Below are 16,913 nucleotides of genomic sequence, written 5' to 3'. Positions count from 1 at the left end.
GTCTCGGCTCGAAGGCCCCGCCCTTCAGGTGGCGCTGCGGCCTGGCCCTCTGGCGGGGAGGAGGCGGGTTGGAAACGCGAGCGGCTGTGCGGTTGTCGATTCCCCATCTGGACGGAGACGATGGCGAGCCCGCCGGCTGTGCCCCGGCTGCCTCCGCACGACACGAGGACGCCGGCTCTGTCGGTGGTGGACATGCACACGGGCGGCGAGCCTCTGCGCATCGTGCTGGCTGGGTGTCCGGAGGTGGTCGGCCCCACGCTGCTGGCCAAGCAGCGCTACATGCGCCAGCACCTCGACCACGTGCGGCGACGGCTCATGTTCGAGCCCCGGGGGCACCGGGACATGTACGGGGCTGTGCTGGTGCCGAGCGAGCTGCCTGACGCGCACCTGGGCGTCCTGTTCCTGCACAACGAGGGCTACAGTTCCATGTGCGGCCACGCGGTGCTGGCTCTGGGCCGGTTCGCGCTCGACTTCGGGCTGGTGCCAGCGCCCCCCGCCGGCGCCCGCGAGGCCCTGGTCAACATCCACTGCCCGTGCGGGCTGGTAGCCGCCTTCGTGGAGTGCGAGGGCGGCCGCAGTGGCGGCCCGGTGCGCTTCCACAGCGTCCCGGCCTTCGCGCTGGCCACAGGTAACCGGCGGGACCCTTCCGGCCCTGCAGCCCAGGACCCAACTAATTACACTGTCTCTCTGGGCTGGAACCCACGCACCGCAACTAACCCACCCCACAAAGCCTTTACAATCAGTAAAAAGGTAATTCTAAATAACTGCAAGTGTGTGTCAGCACCTTGCCCTTGCGAATTTGTGTGGTGCATGCAATTTGATTACCCCGCAGATCTATCCGTCTGTGGTTTGGGGAGAGTCTTGAGGGGTACAGAATTCCGTGGTTCCCGTACTCAGCGACTCATTCTCCATTCGTCAGGCATTCCTAGAGATTTCACAGTTGGGTAAGGCAAGGTCCACTAGGGTCAAGGAAAGTGCAAAGAACCGGAGCTCCAGGCTGGCTAGAATATGATTGCTAGACACATTATTACACCCTGACAAGTTAGTAAACACGTTACTAAAAGTCATCTGTAAAAATTGCCTTCCCCACTTATTGGGGGAAGAATTAAATATTTTCGAGAAGATACAGATGTTGCTGGTCTAATTCTTTAAGAACAGGTACAGACATTGCCTGGGTCCAAATCCTGACACACCCTTAAAGCTATGCGAACTTAGTCAAATTACTGACGCCCTCCGTGTCCATTGTATCTTCATTTGTTATCTCATTGAGGTTTTTTTGAGGATTTAATGAGTATACAGGGTACTTAGAATTTTAAAAAAACATCTTCCTAGACATAGAAAGACTGCAGAATATATAGGGTTGCTAGTTACAGTTCTCTAGGTGTGCAGGGCCTTTAAAAGGCTTTGGTGGGTTCTCTAGTACAGAGCCTGTATGTCATGTAAAACAGAGTGTAACTATTCATCCTTACAAAGAGGGAGATTGCTACAAATTCCATCAGCAAAGGCTGAATTCTATCAAGATGCTTTAGTAGTCTGACTGGAAGTGAGCTGGGAGCTAATTTAGTCAATCCAGCAATAGGGTTATCATTCCTTTTCTTCAAAGTCTTCCAGCTGTGCAAATCATTCTGTTAATTTGATCTTGATCCTCCTCGTGGATTTGGGTTCAAGTTTAGCCTGATTATAAATGTTATGAATGATGCAGTAATAGCCCAGGTGTTTGAGAGTCTTAGAATACCTCAGGCAGCTGAAACACACAAGTTGATAAAGAATGCCACTGGGCAAACTGATGCCAGTTTCCCAGAAAGAATGGTGTCACGTCCGGATTGGGAGGGAACTTGAGGGAGACAGGAATTTATGTTAGGATTGCATCTTTAAAAATCTCAGCAGTTAACTAGCTTGGCTACCTGATTTCCCCTTAGGCCACCCCAGCAGCAGATTAGAAGCACTCTAGATTTTGTGGGAAATGACAGCTGGCAGCAGGATCACCAACTACATACATCATAGTTTGGGGTAGGTTAGGGCAGGGGCAGTCAACCCCACAAGCACAGTAGTTCCTGAAAGCATCACTGTGTGACCATACTATAACCAGTGGGCATTAATGGTCACTTTGAGCCATTAAGAAAACGAAATCCTTAAATTCTCTACTTTGAAAATTGCATAAAAGGCAGATGGGTAGTGTCCAAGATCACGGCTCTGCCCCTCCCCATCTCTGTGACCTTGTGGAAGGGATTCCATGCCTCAATGTCATCTATAAAATGAGGATGACAACAGTCCCTACCTCAGGATTGCTGAGTTCATCTCCACTCCACCCAGCTAACATGAAGACTCTTTAGTTTTATTCACTGTATTTAAGTGCTAGAACAGTACACAGTCAGTGACTATTTGTTGTGTAAATAAATGAAATTCAGAGAAGAATATGCTGATTGGCAAATGTAAATATCTGTCCTCTTAAGAGCCCTGTTCCAGTTGGAAGTTAAACTTTTGGCTTTACTATTAACATTTATTGTATTCCTAAGCTGTGCCCACTATTCCCCACACATTATCACATGGAATTCTCAAAACAATCCCTTTAGGACGGAAACAGCAATTCCATTTTACGCATGAGGACTTCAAAGCCACACTTAGCTTTCCCCATTCTGGCAGTCCCACATTTCCATCTATTTCCTGAGTCTCCTTTCATTAAACCTGCTTTTCATGTTGCATCAGCATCAAGATAAAGACATTTTTGATTCACTTTTGCTCTTAAGTTCCACAGGTGTGTTTTACTCCTTTGATTATAAACTTGCTTTGTTTTGACACATCATGTGTTAAAAGGGTCCTGTGGTTCTACTCTAACTGGTAGCCCCCTGGTATCTTTGTATGACTCACTGTGCAAACTCAGGAATACAAGAACTATTTTATTTTTCACAACTTAATTTCTGAATTTGAGACCCCTCTCTGCCCTGTTGGTTGACTTAGCTTCATCCTTCCACAGGCTGGCCCCTTTTTTGATAATTGCATGAGAGGCACCTACATTTTCCTTCATAGTTTTCACACATTCATGTCCCAGAATTTCCTCTCTCTCTGCCTCTATGATGTTTTCTAGAAAAGATCTTCAGAATAGTTAACAAAATATGTATGTATGATTTAGGAAAAACATGGCATTCATGTTCTAAAACTTATACAAACCTCATTAACTTAAAAATAGAAAGATGTACTGAGCTAAAGGTCTATTATTAATTACATGATGCATACTCATTTTGAAAATGGATTTTTGCTCCATTCCTTTTTACAGTAGGAAAAGATACACCCAACCTAACCCCCAGAAATACACATATATTTAAAATGCGGTGAATTTTGTTGCTGAAATACTAAAACAAACTTGTTCTCAAACACATCTTTTTTAGATCTCCTAGTGGATGTTCCCGGTCATGGAAAGGTGGTGGTGGACATTGCATATGGTGGCGCGTTTTATGCGTTTGTTAGTGCTGAAAAGTTAGGACTTGATGTTTGTTCCACAAAGACAAGGGACCTCATGGATGCAGCAAGTGCAGTGACAGAAGCAGTGAAAGCTCAGGTCAGTACAGATGCTGCTATCATAGCAGATACCCTCCTCTGTGACATGGAGGGGATAAAAATGACATGTCTATACAGAAAATTAAATATCTCTGAGTTCAAATTATCAGTAGTACTAAGAATAGGGTACTGGTTATAATCTTAGACTCTAGAGCAAGACTACCTGGTAGTTGTAGTTTTGCTACTTGTAGCTTTTATAACCTTGAACAAGTTACATAACTTCCATGTGCCTCAGTTTTCCTAGCTGTAAATGGAAATTATGAAATACCTGCTTCATAGGGAGTTGTAAGAATAAGTCAATATGTGTAAACGACTTAGAATAGTGCCTAGCCATAGTAAATGTTCAATAAATGGTAACTATTATTAACTTTAATAATACATAATAATAATATAATTTGTGGTTACTTAAACATAGAAAATGTATTATATAATATTCCACTAATTTGAAATGCTTTGATATATGTGGTCATTCTGCAAACCTTGAAAATAATGAATGTAAAATACAGCTTACAAAATAGATTTCAGTAAATCTGATCAGACTTTCTCTTATTTCACAGAGAACATTAATTCCTAGTTAGTGAATTTTTCCTATATTGCTAAGAAGTTACTTAAATAACCACTCAAGTAACTCTAGTTTGGCTTGGGAAAACTATTGTTATAAAATCAGTTTAGATAATAAATAATTCTAGAATATTCTTTCCTTTCTAGCCAAAGTGTGCCTTTTTACCTAATTGGGACCTATATATAAAACTCAATTTTACCTAACTGGGATCTATATATAAAACTCATATACATATTTTAGCATATGAGAATTTATCATTCTAAGTAAAAAATAACTTAGGAAAGATAGAATCTAATATACTTCTACTAATTATTTATGGGCCTATTTAACATATCTGAGGCTTTATTTTAACATAATAACTTAAATAACAAAATGAATATATACCATATCCCTGTTCTAAATTATCATCTTTCCAGGACTGTCAATACCAATAGGTAGAATTATTTTATCATAGTAACTTCTGAAACTCTGAATTTACATCCATTTTCTGTTCTAGTAAGCAGACAGCTAATAGTTTAACAGTTTGACACAAAATAATTTGACCTTATTTTTAATAAAATCAAGAGAAAAAGGCATTGTTTTCTTAATAAAAGGAGTAATTTTGAAGTTCTCAAAGCTAGAACTTCTCACCAAGGTGGCAAGGGGTGGACTTTGAGGGAGGAAGGATTCTGAAAAAAATATGAGTAGTTCTGTCAGTGGTGAAGCAGGCAGTAGGACTACTTTGTGAATTGCTGATTATTCATACTGCTAATGCAGATTTAGGCAAAGGCCATTTGCCGGGGGGAGGGAGCTAAAGTAAATATAAAATAAATTCATCTTTGTCCTTTTAGCAAACATTTATCAAGGACTTATTGTATGTCGGACACCATGCTAGATGCTGGAGACCCAGAGGAAGACCAAACCCCACGACCTTCAAGGAGCTCAGTCTAGTGGGGGAAGCATCCCTGTGGGCAGTGTGATGTACTGGTGCTATTGTGGAGGTGGGGCATAGGGGCTTTAAGAGGTCAGAGAACAAAGATCCAATATACGGGCCTCTTTAACTGGGTTATAGATGGACTCTTTGGATTTTAAGAATCCAAATCTCTTCAACTGCTTTAAATGACAGGTAAGTGGTAGTGGAATATACTAACTGTAAGGATACAATGGAAGTAAGGTTATAGTAATCTCAGCCAAGCTACCAGGCATTACAGGAATCCAGAAGTTAAACAACCAGACCTCCCAAGTTCAGGAAGCATCGCACATTTGGACCTGACCAAGCTTTACCACTGACGTGACCTAGCTCCCCTGCCAGTGCCTGCTTTTCTCTGTGTGTACCTGCTGCTTTTTATGATACTGACTTCATCCTTTCTAAGTCTTTTTTGACCCATCCAATTGTTTCTCTTACCTAATAGCTTTTGCATCCTTATACTTTTTGCTTGCTCATGGCCTCTGACAGTTCTTGTATCTATCAGTGGTATTAATTTCAGCTCTAGATACTCATTGCTTGATTTTTCTACATTATCCCCTTCAAGTTCCTGAGGGTGAGAGTAGGATTGCCTTAGCTCCTCCTGCTTGAGCAGCCATGGGTGGCCTGTGAATTGACCATCCTGGGGTCAGTGCTGGGGTCAGCGGTTAAAAGAGTATGTGTTTTGGGAGGTATGTGTATAAAATAGGACTGTTCCTTTAGTAGAGGCTATGTGCAGGCCGACTTCCTTAGAAAGGGCTCAAAGTTATGATAAAAATCATAACTTCCAACAAAACTATCTTTATTCATCTAGAGAAAGACATAATTTCTAGTATTTAGTGCTGTGACCCAAAAATATTTTTTAAATGATAAAGATGGAAAAATTATGTCTGAGTACCCCATATATGTTATTTAAAAGATAAGTTTGAATGAAAATATTTATTTTATGTGTGGTTGATAATTATTTTATTTACAGTTTAAAATTAATCATCCTGACAGCGAAGACCTTGCCTTTCTATATGGAACTATATTAACAGATGGAAAAGACGCTTATAGTGAGGAACCAACCACCAACATCTGTGTGTTTGCAGATGAACAGGTATTAAACTGGAATTTTTAGGCACACAGCCAGGTAATATGGAACTAGAACACTGTGAACACTCTCATCTTCATTTATTCTGCGACAGGTTGACAGAAGTCCTACCGGCTCAGGAGTGACAGCCCGAATTGCCCTACAGTATTACAAAGGGCTTCTAGAACTGAACCAGACCAGAGCCTTTAAAAGCAGTGCAACCGGCTCAGTATTCACAGGGAAGGCTGTGAGGGTGAGTGGCACCCTTAGCTTCTCATTTGTAAGTATGTTACTTTTGAGACTGTGGAGAACTAAGGTGGGTGTTACATAAGTTTTTCACTTAGCTCTTAGAAGAGAATTTTAAGACAGGCCTGAAAAAACTTCCGTTCAGCTAGGATATTGGTTTTCAAAGTGTGGAAAGGACCTTGAGGTCCTATCCATGGGTCCATAAAATCAAAGATATATTCATAATAATACTGAGACGTTGCTTCCTTTTCACTTTCATTCTCTCACAAATGTACAGTGGAGTTCTCCAGGAGCTACATGATGGGTGGTATACCAACTGATTGAATGCAGAAACAAATACAAGAAACTAGATGCCTTTTGTTATGCCAGACATTAAAGAGATTTGCAAAAGTGTAAAAAATGCCATATTTCTCATTAATTTTTTTTTGTTTTGGCAGATATAGTTATTTTCACAAAAATTTGTTTATGACAAAATGTAATCGGTTTATTATTTTTAAATGCATTAATGAACAAATATCTTTTTTTTTAATTTTAGAATTTTATTTACTGTTTTTATACAGCAGGTTCTTAACAAATATCTTTAATTCCCAATATAGAAAATATTAATTGATATAACCGAAATAAACAAAAACTCTTTGAGGTCCTAAAATCTTTTTAAATTGAAGTATAGTTGATTTACAGTATTTTGTTAGTTTCAGGTATACAACATAGTGATTCAGTATTTTTGCAGATTATATTTCACTGAAGGTTATTATGAGATGTTGGGTATAATTCCCTGTGCTATACAGTATATCCTTGTTGCTTATCTATTTTATAGATAGTAGTTTGTATCTGTTAATCCCATACCCCTAATTTGTCCCTACCCTCTTTCCTTTCCCCTTTGGTAAGCACAAGTTTGTTTTCTATATCTGTGAGTATGTTTCTGTTTCACATATACATTTATTTGTATTATTTTTTAGATTCTACAAATAAGTGATATCATATAGTATTTGTGTTTTTCTGTCTGGCTTTCACTAAGCACAATATTCTCTCCATCCACGTTAATAATAATAATGGCATCCATAATAATGGCATTATTTCACTGTTTTTTGTGGTTGAGTAATATTCCATTGTGTGTGTGTGTGTGTGTGTGTGTGTGTGTGTGTGTGTGTGTGTGTACACCACATCTTTTTAATCCAATCATCTGTTGATGGACACTTGGGTTGCTTTCCCATCTTGGCTCTTGTAAATAGTGCTGCTATGAACATTGGGGTGCATGCATGTTTTTGCATTAGTGTTTTCATTTTTTCAGATATATACCCAGGAGTAGAATTTTTTGAGGAACCTCTGTATTGTCTTCCATAGTGGCTGCACCAGCTTACATCCCTACCAACAGTATAGGAGGGTTCCCTTTTCTCCACATCCTCACCAACATTTGTTATTTGTAGACTTTTTGATGACAGCCATGTTGATTGGTGTGAGGTGGTACCTCATTGTGGTTTTGATTTGCATTTCTCTAACAATTTCATGTGCCTGTTAGCCATTTGTATGTCTTCTTTGGAAAAATGTCTATTCAAGTCTTCTGCCCATTTTTTTTTTAAAGATTTTTTGATGTGGATCATTTTTTAAGTCTTTATTGAGTTTGTTACAATATTGCTTCTGTTTCATGTTTTGGTTTATTTGCCCTGAGGCATGTGGGATCTTAGCTCCCCTACCAGGGATCAAGCCCACACCCCCTGCATTGGAAGGCAAAGTCTTAACCACTGGACGACCAGGGAAGTCCCTTCTGCCCATTTTTTGATTGGATTGTTTGGGTTTTTTGATATTGAATTGTATGAGCTATTTGTACATTTTGGAAATTAAGCCCTTGTTGTTCACATCATTTACAAGTATTTTCTCCCATTTCATAGGTTGTCTATTTGTCTTATTGATGGTTTCCTTTGCTGTGCAAAAGCCTTTAAGTTTAATTAGGCCCCATTTGTTTATTTTTGCTTTTATTTCTTTTGCCTTAGGAGATAGATCCAAGAAAATATTGCTACTACTTATGTCAAAGAGTGCCTATGTTCTCTTCTTCCAGATTTCCCAACACTACTTATTGAAGAGACTGTCTTTTCTCCATTGTATATTCTTGCCTCCTTTGTTGTGTGTTGACTGTAGGTGTGTGGCTTTGTTTCTGGGCTCTCTATTCTGTTCCATTGATTTATTTGTCTGTTTTTGTGCCAATACCATGCTGTTTTGACTACTATACCTTTGTAGTATAGTCCAAAGTCTGGGAGGGTTATACCTCCAGCTTCATTCTTTTTTCTCAGGATTGGGGGCTTTTATGGTTCCATATATATTTTAGGATTCTTTGTTCTGGTTCCATGAAAAGTGGCCTGGGTATTTTGATAGAGGTTGCATTAAATCTGTAGATTGCTTTGGGTAGTATGGCCATTTTAATAATATTATTTCTTCCAATCCAAGAGCATGGGATATCTTTTCATTTGTTTAAATCATCTTCAGTTTTCTTCATCAGTGTTTTATAGTTTTCAGCATATAGGTCTTTCACCTCCTTGGTTAAGTTTATTCCTAGGTATTATTTTTTTGACCTGATTTTAAATGGGATTGTTTTTTACTTTCTGATATTTCATTATTGGTGTGTAGAAACGTGACCGATTTTTGTATATTAATCTTGTATCCTGCAACCTTGGTGAATTTATTTATTAGTTCTAATAGTTTTAGAGTGGAGACATTAGGGTTCACTATATAGAGTATCATGTCATCTGCAAATAGTGACAGTTTTACCTCTTCCTTTCCAATATGGATAACTTTTATTTCTTTTTCTTGTCTGATTGCTATGGCTAGGATTTCCAATACTAGGTTAAATAGAAGTGGTGAAAGTGGGCATCCTTGTCTAGTTCCTAAATTTAGTGGGAAGGCTTTCAGCTTTTCACCATTGAGTATTATACTAGCTGTGGGTTTGTCATAAATGGCCCTTATTATGTTGAGATAGGTTCTCATTATACCCACTTTGATGAGAGTTTTTAATCATGAATGGATGTTGAATTTTGTTGAATGCTTTTTCTGCATCTGTTGAGATGATTATGTGGTTTTTGTCTTTCCTTTCCTTTTGTTAATGTAGTATATATCACAGTGATCGATTTGTATATGTTGAACCATCCTTGTGACCCTGGTATAAATCCAGCTTGATCATGGTGTATGATCCTTTTTATGCATTCCTGGATTTGGTTTGCTAATATTTTGTTGAGGATTTTTGCATCTATATTCATCAAAGATATTGGCCTGTAATTTTCTTTTTTAAGTGTCTTTGTCTGGTTTTGGTATCAGGGTAATGGTGGGTGAGGTCCTCAAATCTTAGGGTATAAAGGGATCCTGAGACCAAAATGTTTGAGAACCATTAAATTAGGGTTTGGATTTTTTTTGTTTTTATTCTATAGGAATGTTCCATTTTATATAATAAGATGTGAAAGTCCTGAAAAGTTGTGGAAAGTATTTTTGTAACGGAATCAAATTATAAATGAGCCAACAACTAATTAATGAATTTACTCATAGTAGTAAGTAAACTCTACTGTAGTATGATTAAATTGCATCTAATAAATGAATCTACTCACAAAGAGTCCTTTAATATAGCAGATAACTTATCCTAATAAAGAGTTTTATATCCTAATGTAGCTGTTTTTAAAGTTTGTTCTTTTCTGAATATGGAATTTGCTTTAAGTTAGGGATTCATATATAATACGCTGATCTTATGGGATATGAAACCATTTATCTTATATGCAAAAACTTGGAATACGTTATCTTCAAGTCTGAGACTCAAGACAAAATAATAATCGACAACGTTTATTGGGTGCTTGACTATGTGTCAATTTCCAAGCTAAGCACTTCACATATACCGTCTCTTTTAATTCTCCCAAGAATCCTCTGAGGTCAGTAATGTTATCATCCTTTTTTCACAAGTGATAAAATGGAGAATTAGAGTTTAGATAATTTGCCAGAGGTCAAACAGACAGGTAACAGAGCCAGGCTATGCATGTGGGTCCCTCTGAGCAGAGCCTGTACTGTTAACCACCATATTTTCTTGCTCTTAGGCAAACGTTTGATGCAGATGGGCAGTTTCACCCACGTGAGAGTGAACTCAACTCTCAACCACCCACTAATGATGACTCCCAAAGCTTCATCCCTACCATGCTTACCTGTGCCTCTCTCCTGAGTCTGACACTGTCCACTAAACTCATCTCAAGATGATTGTCCCAGAGATATCTCAAACTCAACTTGTTTACAAGTTCTTCCTTCCTAAATGTGTTCTTCCTGTCTCATTCCCCATCTCAGCTAATGGTGGCGCCAGCTTCACTTCCAAGCTAGAAACTATGGTCATATTTAACTCATCTCTATTCCTCACCTCCTATGTGCATCAGTCCCCAGGTCTATCAATTCTGCCTCCAGAGTATCTCTATATTTTGTTCTCCATTCTCTAAAAACTGCCCTCCTGTCTCTAGATTTAATTGATGAATTAAGGTTCCTCTTAACAGATTGCTGGGTTTCTAGTCTCTCTCCTCTCCAATTTGTTCCCTACTTTACAGCTAAACTAAATAAAAAACACAAATCCAGTCACTTACCTTAAAAACCTCCCATTGCCTATATGATTAACTCTTGGGTTCTCTTTAAAATGATAAAAATTGAGGATACAACTTTTAGGCTAGATAAACTATGAGGGCAGTATCTTGATATTCTCCTTTTACCTTCTTTTTTCAGGAAGTAAAATGTGGTGATTTTAAAGCTGTTATAGTGGAAGTATCTGGACAAGCCCATTACACAGGTACAGCAAACTTTACAGTAGAAGATGATGACCCACTGAGGGATGGATTTCTTCTCAAATGACTTATATGACTTTTAAGGGCTTTCTTTAAATTGTTATCATAAGTAAATTTTCTCTGAATTACGTGGAAAACTGTATCCAAATTGTACATGTAAGCCAACTAACATTCTTCTTAAAATAATACACTGTGGTTAAATATAAAGTCATTATTCCTGTTTATACATGTGTATTGGTATATTGCTTATAGAATACAAAATGCAGAATACTTTTCTAATTATTAACGTATCAGGTAAAATTAAAACCTCAGTTCTTGTTACTTTTAAATATTCCTCTGTGGTAATTACTATAATATTCTGTTTTAAATGCTCTTTGAACAATAGCTTCAATTGTAGCCCTCACAGCAATGAGTCTTACAAGTTCATTATTTTAGTCTTCCAGTTTTTGAGTAAAATAATGCCCTCTCTCTAAGCAGCATGCAAGGGAGACAGCTTATTATAAAGTCCTCAGCACTTAGCAGTCATAAACTGGGAAGTAATGGGGTGGTCAGCTTCTTTGGGTGAGAGTTTTTGTAGCTGCTGCAGGGATGTCCTCTGTGCTTCAGAGCCCAGCTCCTATACCCGTAAACTCGTGAGAGAAGATCAAGAATCAGGCTTTTGATATACCTTTAAGGCTGTTATAAAAGGGGTTGTTTATTGCATTACTGAAGTATAGGTACACAGTAGGAGTCAATCAATAAATCTCTACAGTGGGGCAAGTCAACATACTCTGCCAACTACATGCCAGGTAATTTAAAACATGAAGGACATGTTAACTATTGGCGTTCTTGCTAGTTAATTGTGAACCTGTTAAAAAATAAAATTTGATCATTATCAGTCATTATAAAATGAAGTATTAAAAATTATTCACCATGTGATTTTCTCAATATTCAGTAGACTTTTTTTCTGGTGGGTGGGGGGTATTTTCTCAGTTTATTTTAGATTCATTGTTTTGACCTTAATTTGTGCTCTGAACTCTGTCAGCCTTGAATCAGTATACTCTTTTTTGAGGTAATAGTATTTCTTTTTTTGAGCATACAGTGAAATAATCAATTCATTTCAACTGGCTGTATCATCCAGCAAGTCTGTGTAGACCCAGTTATTAGGTCTCTGATTGAATTACCTGACCAAAAGGAAGGCTGTAAAGTTAATGTTCTTGATTTCCCTATTAAATACACAAAAACTAATGTTTTCCATTCATTATCTCTTAAAATCTGTGGTAAAAAATTCACTTACCTCCAAAAAATAACACTAAATATGACTAAGAAATTTCCTACAGATTAGGGAGATTTGCTGTACTTTATTTTAATAGAAATAGAACCACTATTTGCTCTCTAAATTTCACAAGTCACATTAATTTGAAGAAAAAAAGACACATAGATTGTTTAGAAGTTTATAGCATTTTGTAATGTGCACACACATCTCCCCTGCTCTAATGAGGTACACTGTGAAATTTGATTATTATTCTATGGCTACCGAGGGTGGGGAGTATTTTATCACTGACATTCTTCAGAATTGTTAGCACATGGTGATAACAAAAATGCGGACTGACATTTAGTCAGTTTTATTATTGTTTCAAAATTCTCTACAGACAGTGCACCCCCTGATCAACTGCACCCAGGCCGGCACTCCCTCCGCCCACCCATGGCATGCCACTGCTTTTGTCTCATTCATGAATATGAGAGAAATGCAAGCCAGAAGTGTCAACTAACTCCCTCAGGTCGCATTTAAGGCTGTCAGTCTAGGGCTTCTGACCCCAAGTCCAGTATTTTCCTGCTACACTTCCTCTGCCTCTAAGACAGGACAGCCAGAACTTGTTCTATGATAATACTTTAACAAAAATGTTATGTTTGTTGAACATTGAAAAATAGATACTGCCTAAATCTTCCTAAATTCTAATCCAAACCAGAGCCAAACCCTTGCAATAATATTCATTCCTTCTGTATTTCACCGTGTCTCCCGTGGAGTCAAAACCACTAGGGAAATCAACTGCTGTTCCTCTCACCTCCAAGTGTCTAATCAGTCACTAAGTCCTGTTGATTCTACCTTCTGAATACTGCTCACATCTATCCCTTCCCATCCTTGCTAAGAGTTTTGTCTCATCACTAACCTCTTTCAAGCAACCTCCTTCCCCTCATTGGTTCCTTCCTCTAAGGTCTTACCGAGTATCATCATAAGCAAAATGAAACAAACACCCCTTGTCCACCTTCCCTCTTCAGCCTGCTGTCTGTCACCCCTATTTCCTTCCCTTTGCAGTCAAGCTCCTAGGTTCCTTACTCTCTTCTCATTGGGTACATTTTCTCATCTTCCATTTGCTACTCAACTATTGCAATCTGGTTTCGACCTCATTACTCATTGGAAACTATGCTTGATCTAACGGCCAGATTTAATGGTCACCCAAGGGTTTATGCAATCCATGGTGGATGCTGCTCCTTGCTTCTTGCAGGCAAGTGTGGTACATTTTAGAGCACCAACCTCTACTCCCTTGGTGCAGAGCTCAGACACAGAGCCATCCACTGAGGTTCTCAAGACCATAGGTTAGTACTCGGGCCCCATTAGTACCCATAGGGTGCTGCAGTTGTGTGGGCCCAGGTCCATCTCCTCTTCACCATGCACTTGCAAATCTTTGCTCCAGGTCCTCTAGACTCTGTAAGAGTTGGGGCACCCTCCTCTTTGTCCCTCAAATTCCACAATTTCCACACCATCCCTCCTTAGGACAATGCCTCTCATACTTCAGTGTAGGTGTGAATTACCCGGGGATCTTAGAATGCAGATTCTCATTTCCTAGGCATGGGGTGGGGCATTTCTAACAAGTTCCCAGCTGATGCTGGTACTGCTGGTAGGAGGACTGCAGTTTTAACCAATTGATTTTAATTCCCTATTTGGGCCCAGGCTTTACAGGTGAGTCTCCCCTACCTGGAAACTTCTCTTCGCTCTGAGATACACAAGAAGCCTGCTACCTCCCTACCTGAAGGTAAGGAATAGAGCTGACCTCATCGTCACAGCAACTTTTCTGAGAAGAGGCTGGAAACTTACATTCTCCTCTTTTCTGAAAAGCAAAAGTCAAACAAAGCACCCCAAAACACAGGACAGCTGATTTCTCAGTTGGCCAAATATGCCTCATCAAATACATCACTCACCTGCTTAGCTTTTCTCCCTTTACCTGCTTCTTAATTTTTGCTACTCCCTAGCATTCCACCTATGGTTCCTTTCTCTCTTCACTCAATACTCTGTTCCTAAGTCATATTCATGCCTACGTTTTTCTCTCTTGCAGAGAGGCTGACATCTCCCAAGTCTCTAAATCCTAAGCTCCAGAGCCATACTGCAGATTCACTACTTGGTGGACAAAGCAGACTCATCTGCCCCTAGAATGTGCCCCTCCTCCCATATTCCCTAATTTGATCAATGGTACCACCATCCATTGAGCCAGGAACCTGGGATCTATCCTTGGCTCCTTTTTCATGCTCTTTTGTCCTCTCTGTTGATGCTCTGAGGTGGACGTCTGTGGATTTGGCCGGCATCATTCCTTTCCCCTTCTTTTATCAACAACACTCTCCTTTTCCTTTGGGAAACCATCCATCCCCTGCACATAGCCTTGATGGGGCTGCCAGACAAGGGGTACTCCAATCAGACTGTCTCCTCTAAGACCTGGGATCTTGAGAGAAATGACATAAGGTCTGAAAAATGGTTGAAGCAGACTTATTCCTATAGAGCCCTAAAGAGATCACCCTCAGTTCCTTTCTGCTATCTCTACCTGTAGAGCTGCCCTGACTTCTCTTGTTCTTGGGGTTGGCTGTTAGACTGTCCTTTTGAACTCCCCTATCCTTCCAGTAAATTCTGCTTTTGCTTAAATGAGACAGTGCCCTCAATGTATTGTTTATATCCAAAGACTCTAATCCATATACTGCCTCCTTCTTCACTGTAAATGCCTTAGTTCAGACTCTTTCATTTCTCCCCTGGGCTATTATAATGCCTTTTCTTTTTTTTTTTCCAAATCTATTTATTCATTTATTTTTATTCATCTATTTTTGGCTGTTCACCACTGCACGCGGGCTTTCTCTAGCTGTGAGGAGTGGGGGCCACTCTTCGTTGTGGTGCACAGGCTTCTCATTGCGGTGGCTTCTCGTTGCAGAGCACAGGCGCTAGGCACGTGGGCCTCAGCAGTTGTGGCACGCGGGCTCAGCAGCTGTGGCTCGTGGGCTCCAGAGCACAGGCTCAGTAGTTGTGGTGCATGGGCTTAGTTGCTCCACAGCATGTGGGATCCTCCCGGAGCAGGGCTCGAACCCGTGTCCCCTGCAATGGCAGGCGGACTCCCAACCACTGCGCCACCAGGGAAGTCCCACAATGCCTTTTCTTAACTGGTCTCCCAGTTGCCAGATTCTCTTCCTACAGTCCTTATATTTTTAAACATTGATGACATTGTTTGCCTAAAACTAAGGTCTTTGGGCTAGGATCCTTATTTGTTGTTTCTGAAAACCTAAATAAACTAATCTGTTATATATTTTTGGCTTAGTTCCGTGCTTTTCAGCTGAGGTTGGCCTCCCCTGTCCCCCTGAACATTTGGCAATGTCTGAAGACATTTTTAGTTGTCACTACTGCCATCTCGTGGGTAGAGGCTAGGGTTACTGTTAAACATCCTACAGTGCCTAGGATAGCCTCCACAACAGAGAATTACCTGGCTCAAAATGTCAATAATGCTGAGACCGAGAAACCCAGTCTTATTTACCACCTTAAATGAACTTTACTTATACTGTAAGTTTCCAGTAGGATATTTTTCCTCACTAAAATAAGTGCCCAAAACACTAATATTGTTGATTCTAAGACCTGAAGGTATACTAGTCATTCCTGAGATCAGCGTTTCTCAAACGAGCATCAGAACCACTTGCAGGGCTCGTGGCTGGGCTCCATCCCCAGAGTTTCAGATTCAGTAGATTTGGGGTGTGGCCTGAGAATCTGCATTTCTAACAAGTTCCCAGGTCATGCTGATGCTGCTGGTCCAGGGTCCACACTTTACAGACCACTGCTCTAGAGAACCCAAGGGTTTATCACACTTTCCCTCATTAGAGGCCATGCCCAGAAACTTGAGATGCAGCTTCCCTGGGCAGGCAGGCCCTTCCTGTTCCTGTATCTTCCCGCCAGATACCTGGAGCTGCGTCTGTGGCGACTGCTTGGCTGGCAGCACCTTAAACTCAAAACATACCACATTCCAGAGAACTGATGAAGGCTGCCAGCAGGGCAAGGAACCAGTGACTCTCCCCTCTTCCCTGACACGTGTGAGAGAGTAATGGTCCTGGGGTCCAGGTCCTTGAAAACAAGGTGACATCCTGCCTCCAGGATCCATATCCTAGCTCCTCAAAGCACCTGTATCAGAATCACCTTTGGCGTTTAGATTCATGGGCCCATCCTCAGTACTCCTGGGAGTCAGCCAGCCAATGTGCATTTTAATAAGCTGACTACATCAGTGGTTCTCAAAGTGTAGTCCTTGGACCAGCAATATCATCACCACCCAGCAACTTGTTAGAAATGCAAATTCTCGGACAAGACCCCAGATCTACTGAATCTGAACATCTGGGGCTGGGCCCAGTCAACTGTGTTTTAACAAGCCCTAGGTGCTTCTGTTGCATGCTCAAGTTTGAGAACACCTGGTTTAAGTTTTTCTGCTCCCTCAGGTTTAAGATCTCCGAATTTAGATTGTTTTCCACTTC

The 16,913-nt window shown here is 40.3% G+C and overlaps 1 protein-coding gene across 3 annotated transcripts; it reads left to right on the top strand.

Annotated features, from left to right (window-relative positions):
• Positions 1–4: 4 nt before the first annotated feature.
• Positions 5–12,408, top strand: L3HYPDH (trans-L-3-hydroxyproline dehydratase). Of its 3 annotated transcripts, none has more exons than XM_033404668.2 (5): positions 6–628; positions 3,387–3,556; positions 6,037–6,159; positions 6,248–6,412; positions 11,110–12,408. In XM_033404668.2, the coding sequence occupies exons 1-5, from the start codon at positions 121–123 to the stop codon at positions 11,233–11,235; spliced, it is 1,092 nt and encodes a 363-aa protein (XP_033260559.1). In that variant the 5' UTR covers positions 6–120; the 3' UTR covers positions 11,236–12,408. The 3 variants fall into 3 exon arrangements, with proteins under 3 accessions (XP_033260560.1, XP_033260559.1, XP_004279343.1); XM_004279295.3 differs by having other exon boundaries at positions 7–628; positions 6,248–6,385; XM_033404669.2 differs by lacking the exon at positions 3,387–3,556 and having other exon boundaries at positions 5–750.
• The last annotated feature ends 4,505 nt before the right edge of the window (positions 12,409–16,913 follow it).

The sequence above is a fragment of the Orcinus orca genome, chromosome 2 (assembly GCF_937001465.1).
Source record: "Orcinus orca chromosome 2, mOrcOrc1.1, whole genome shotgun sequence".
Taxonomy (NCBI): domain Eukaryota; kingdom Metazoa; phylum Chordata; class Mammalia; order Artiodactyla; family Delphinidae; genus Orcinus; species Orcinus orca.
The sequence above is the reverse complement of the archived record's forward strand: the minus strand, read 5'-3'. Positions and strand labels throughout refer to the sequence as shown.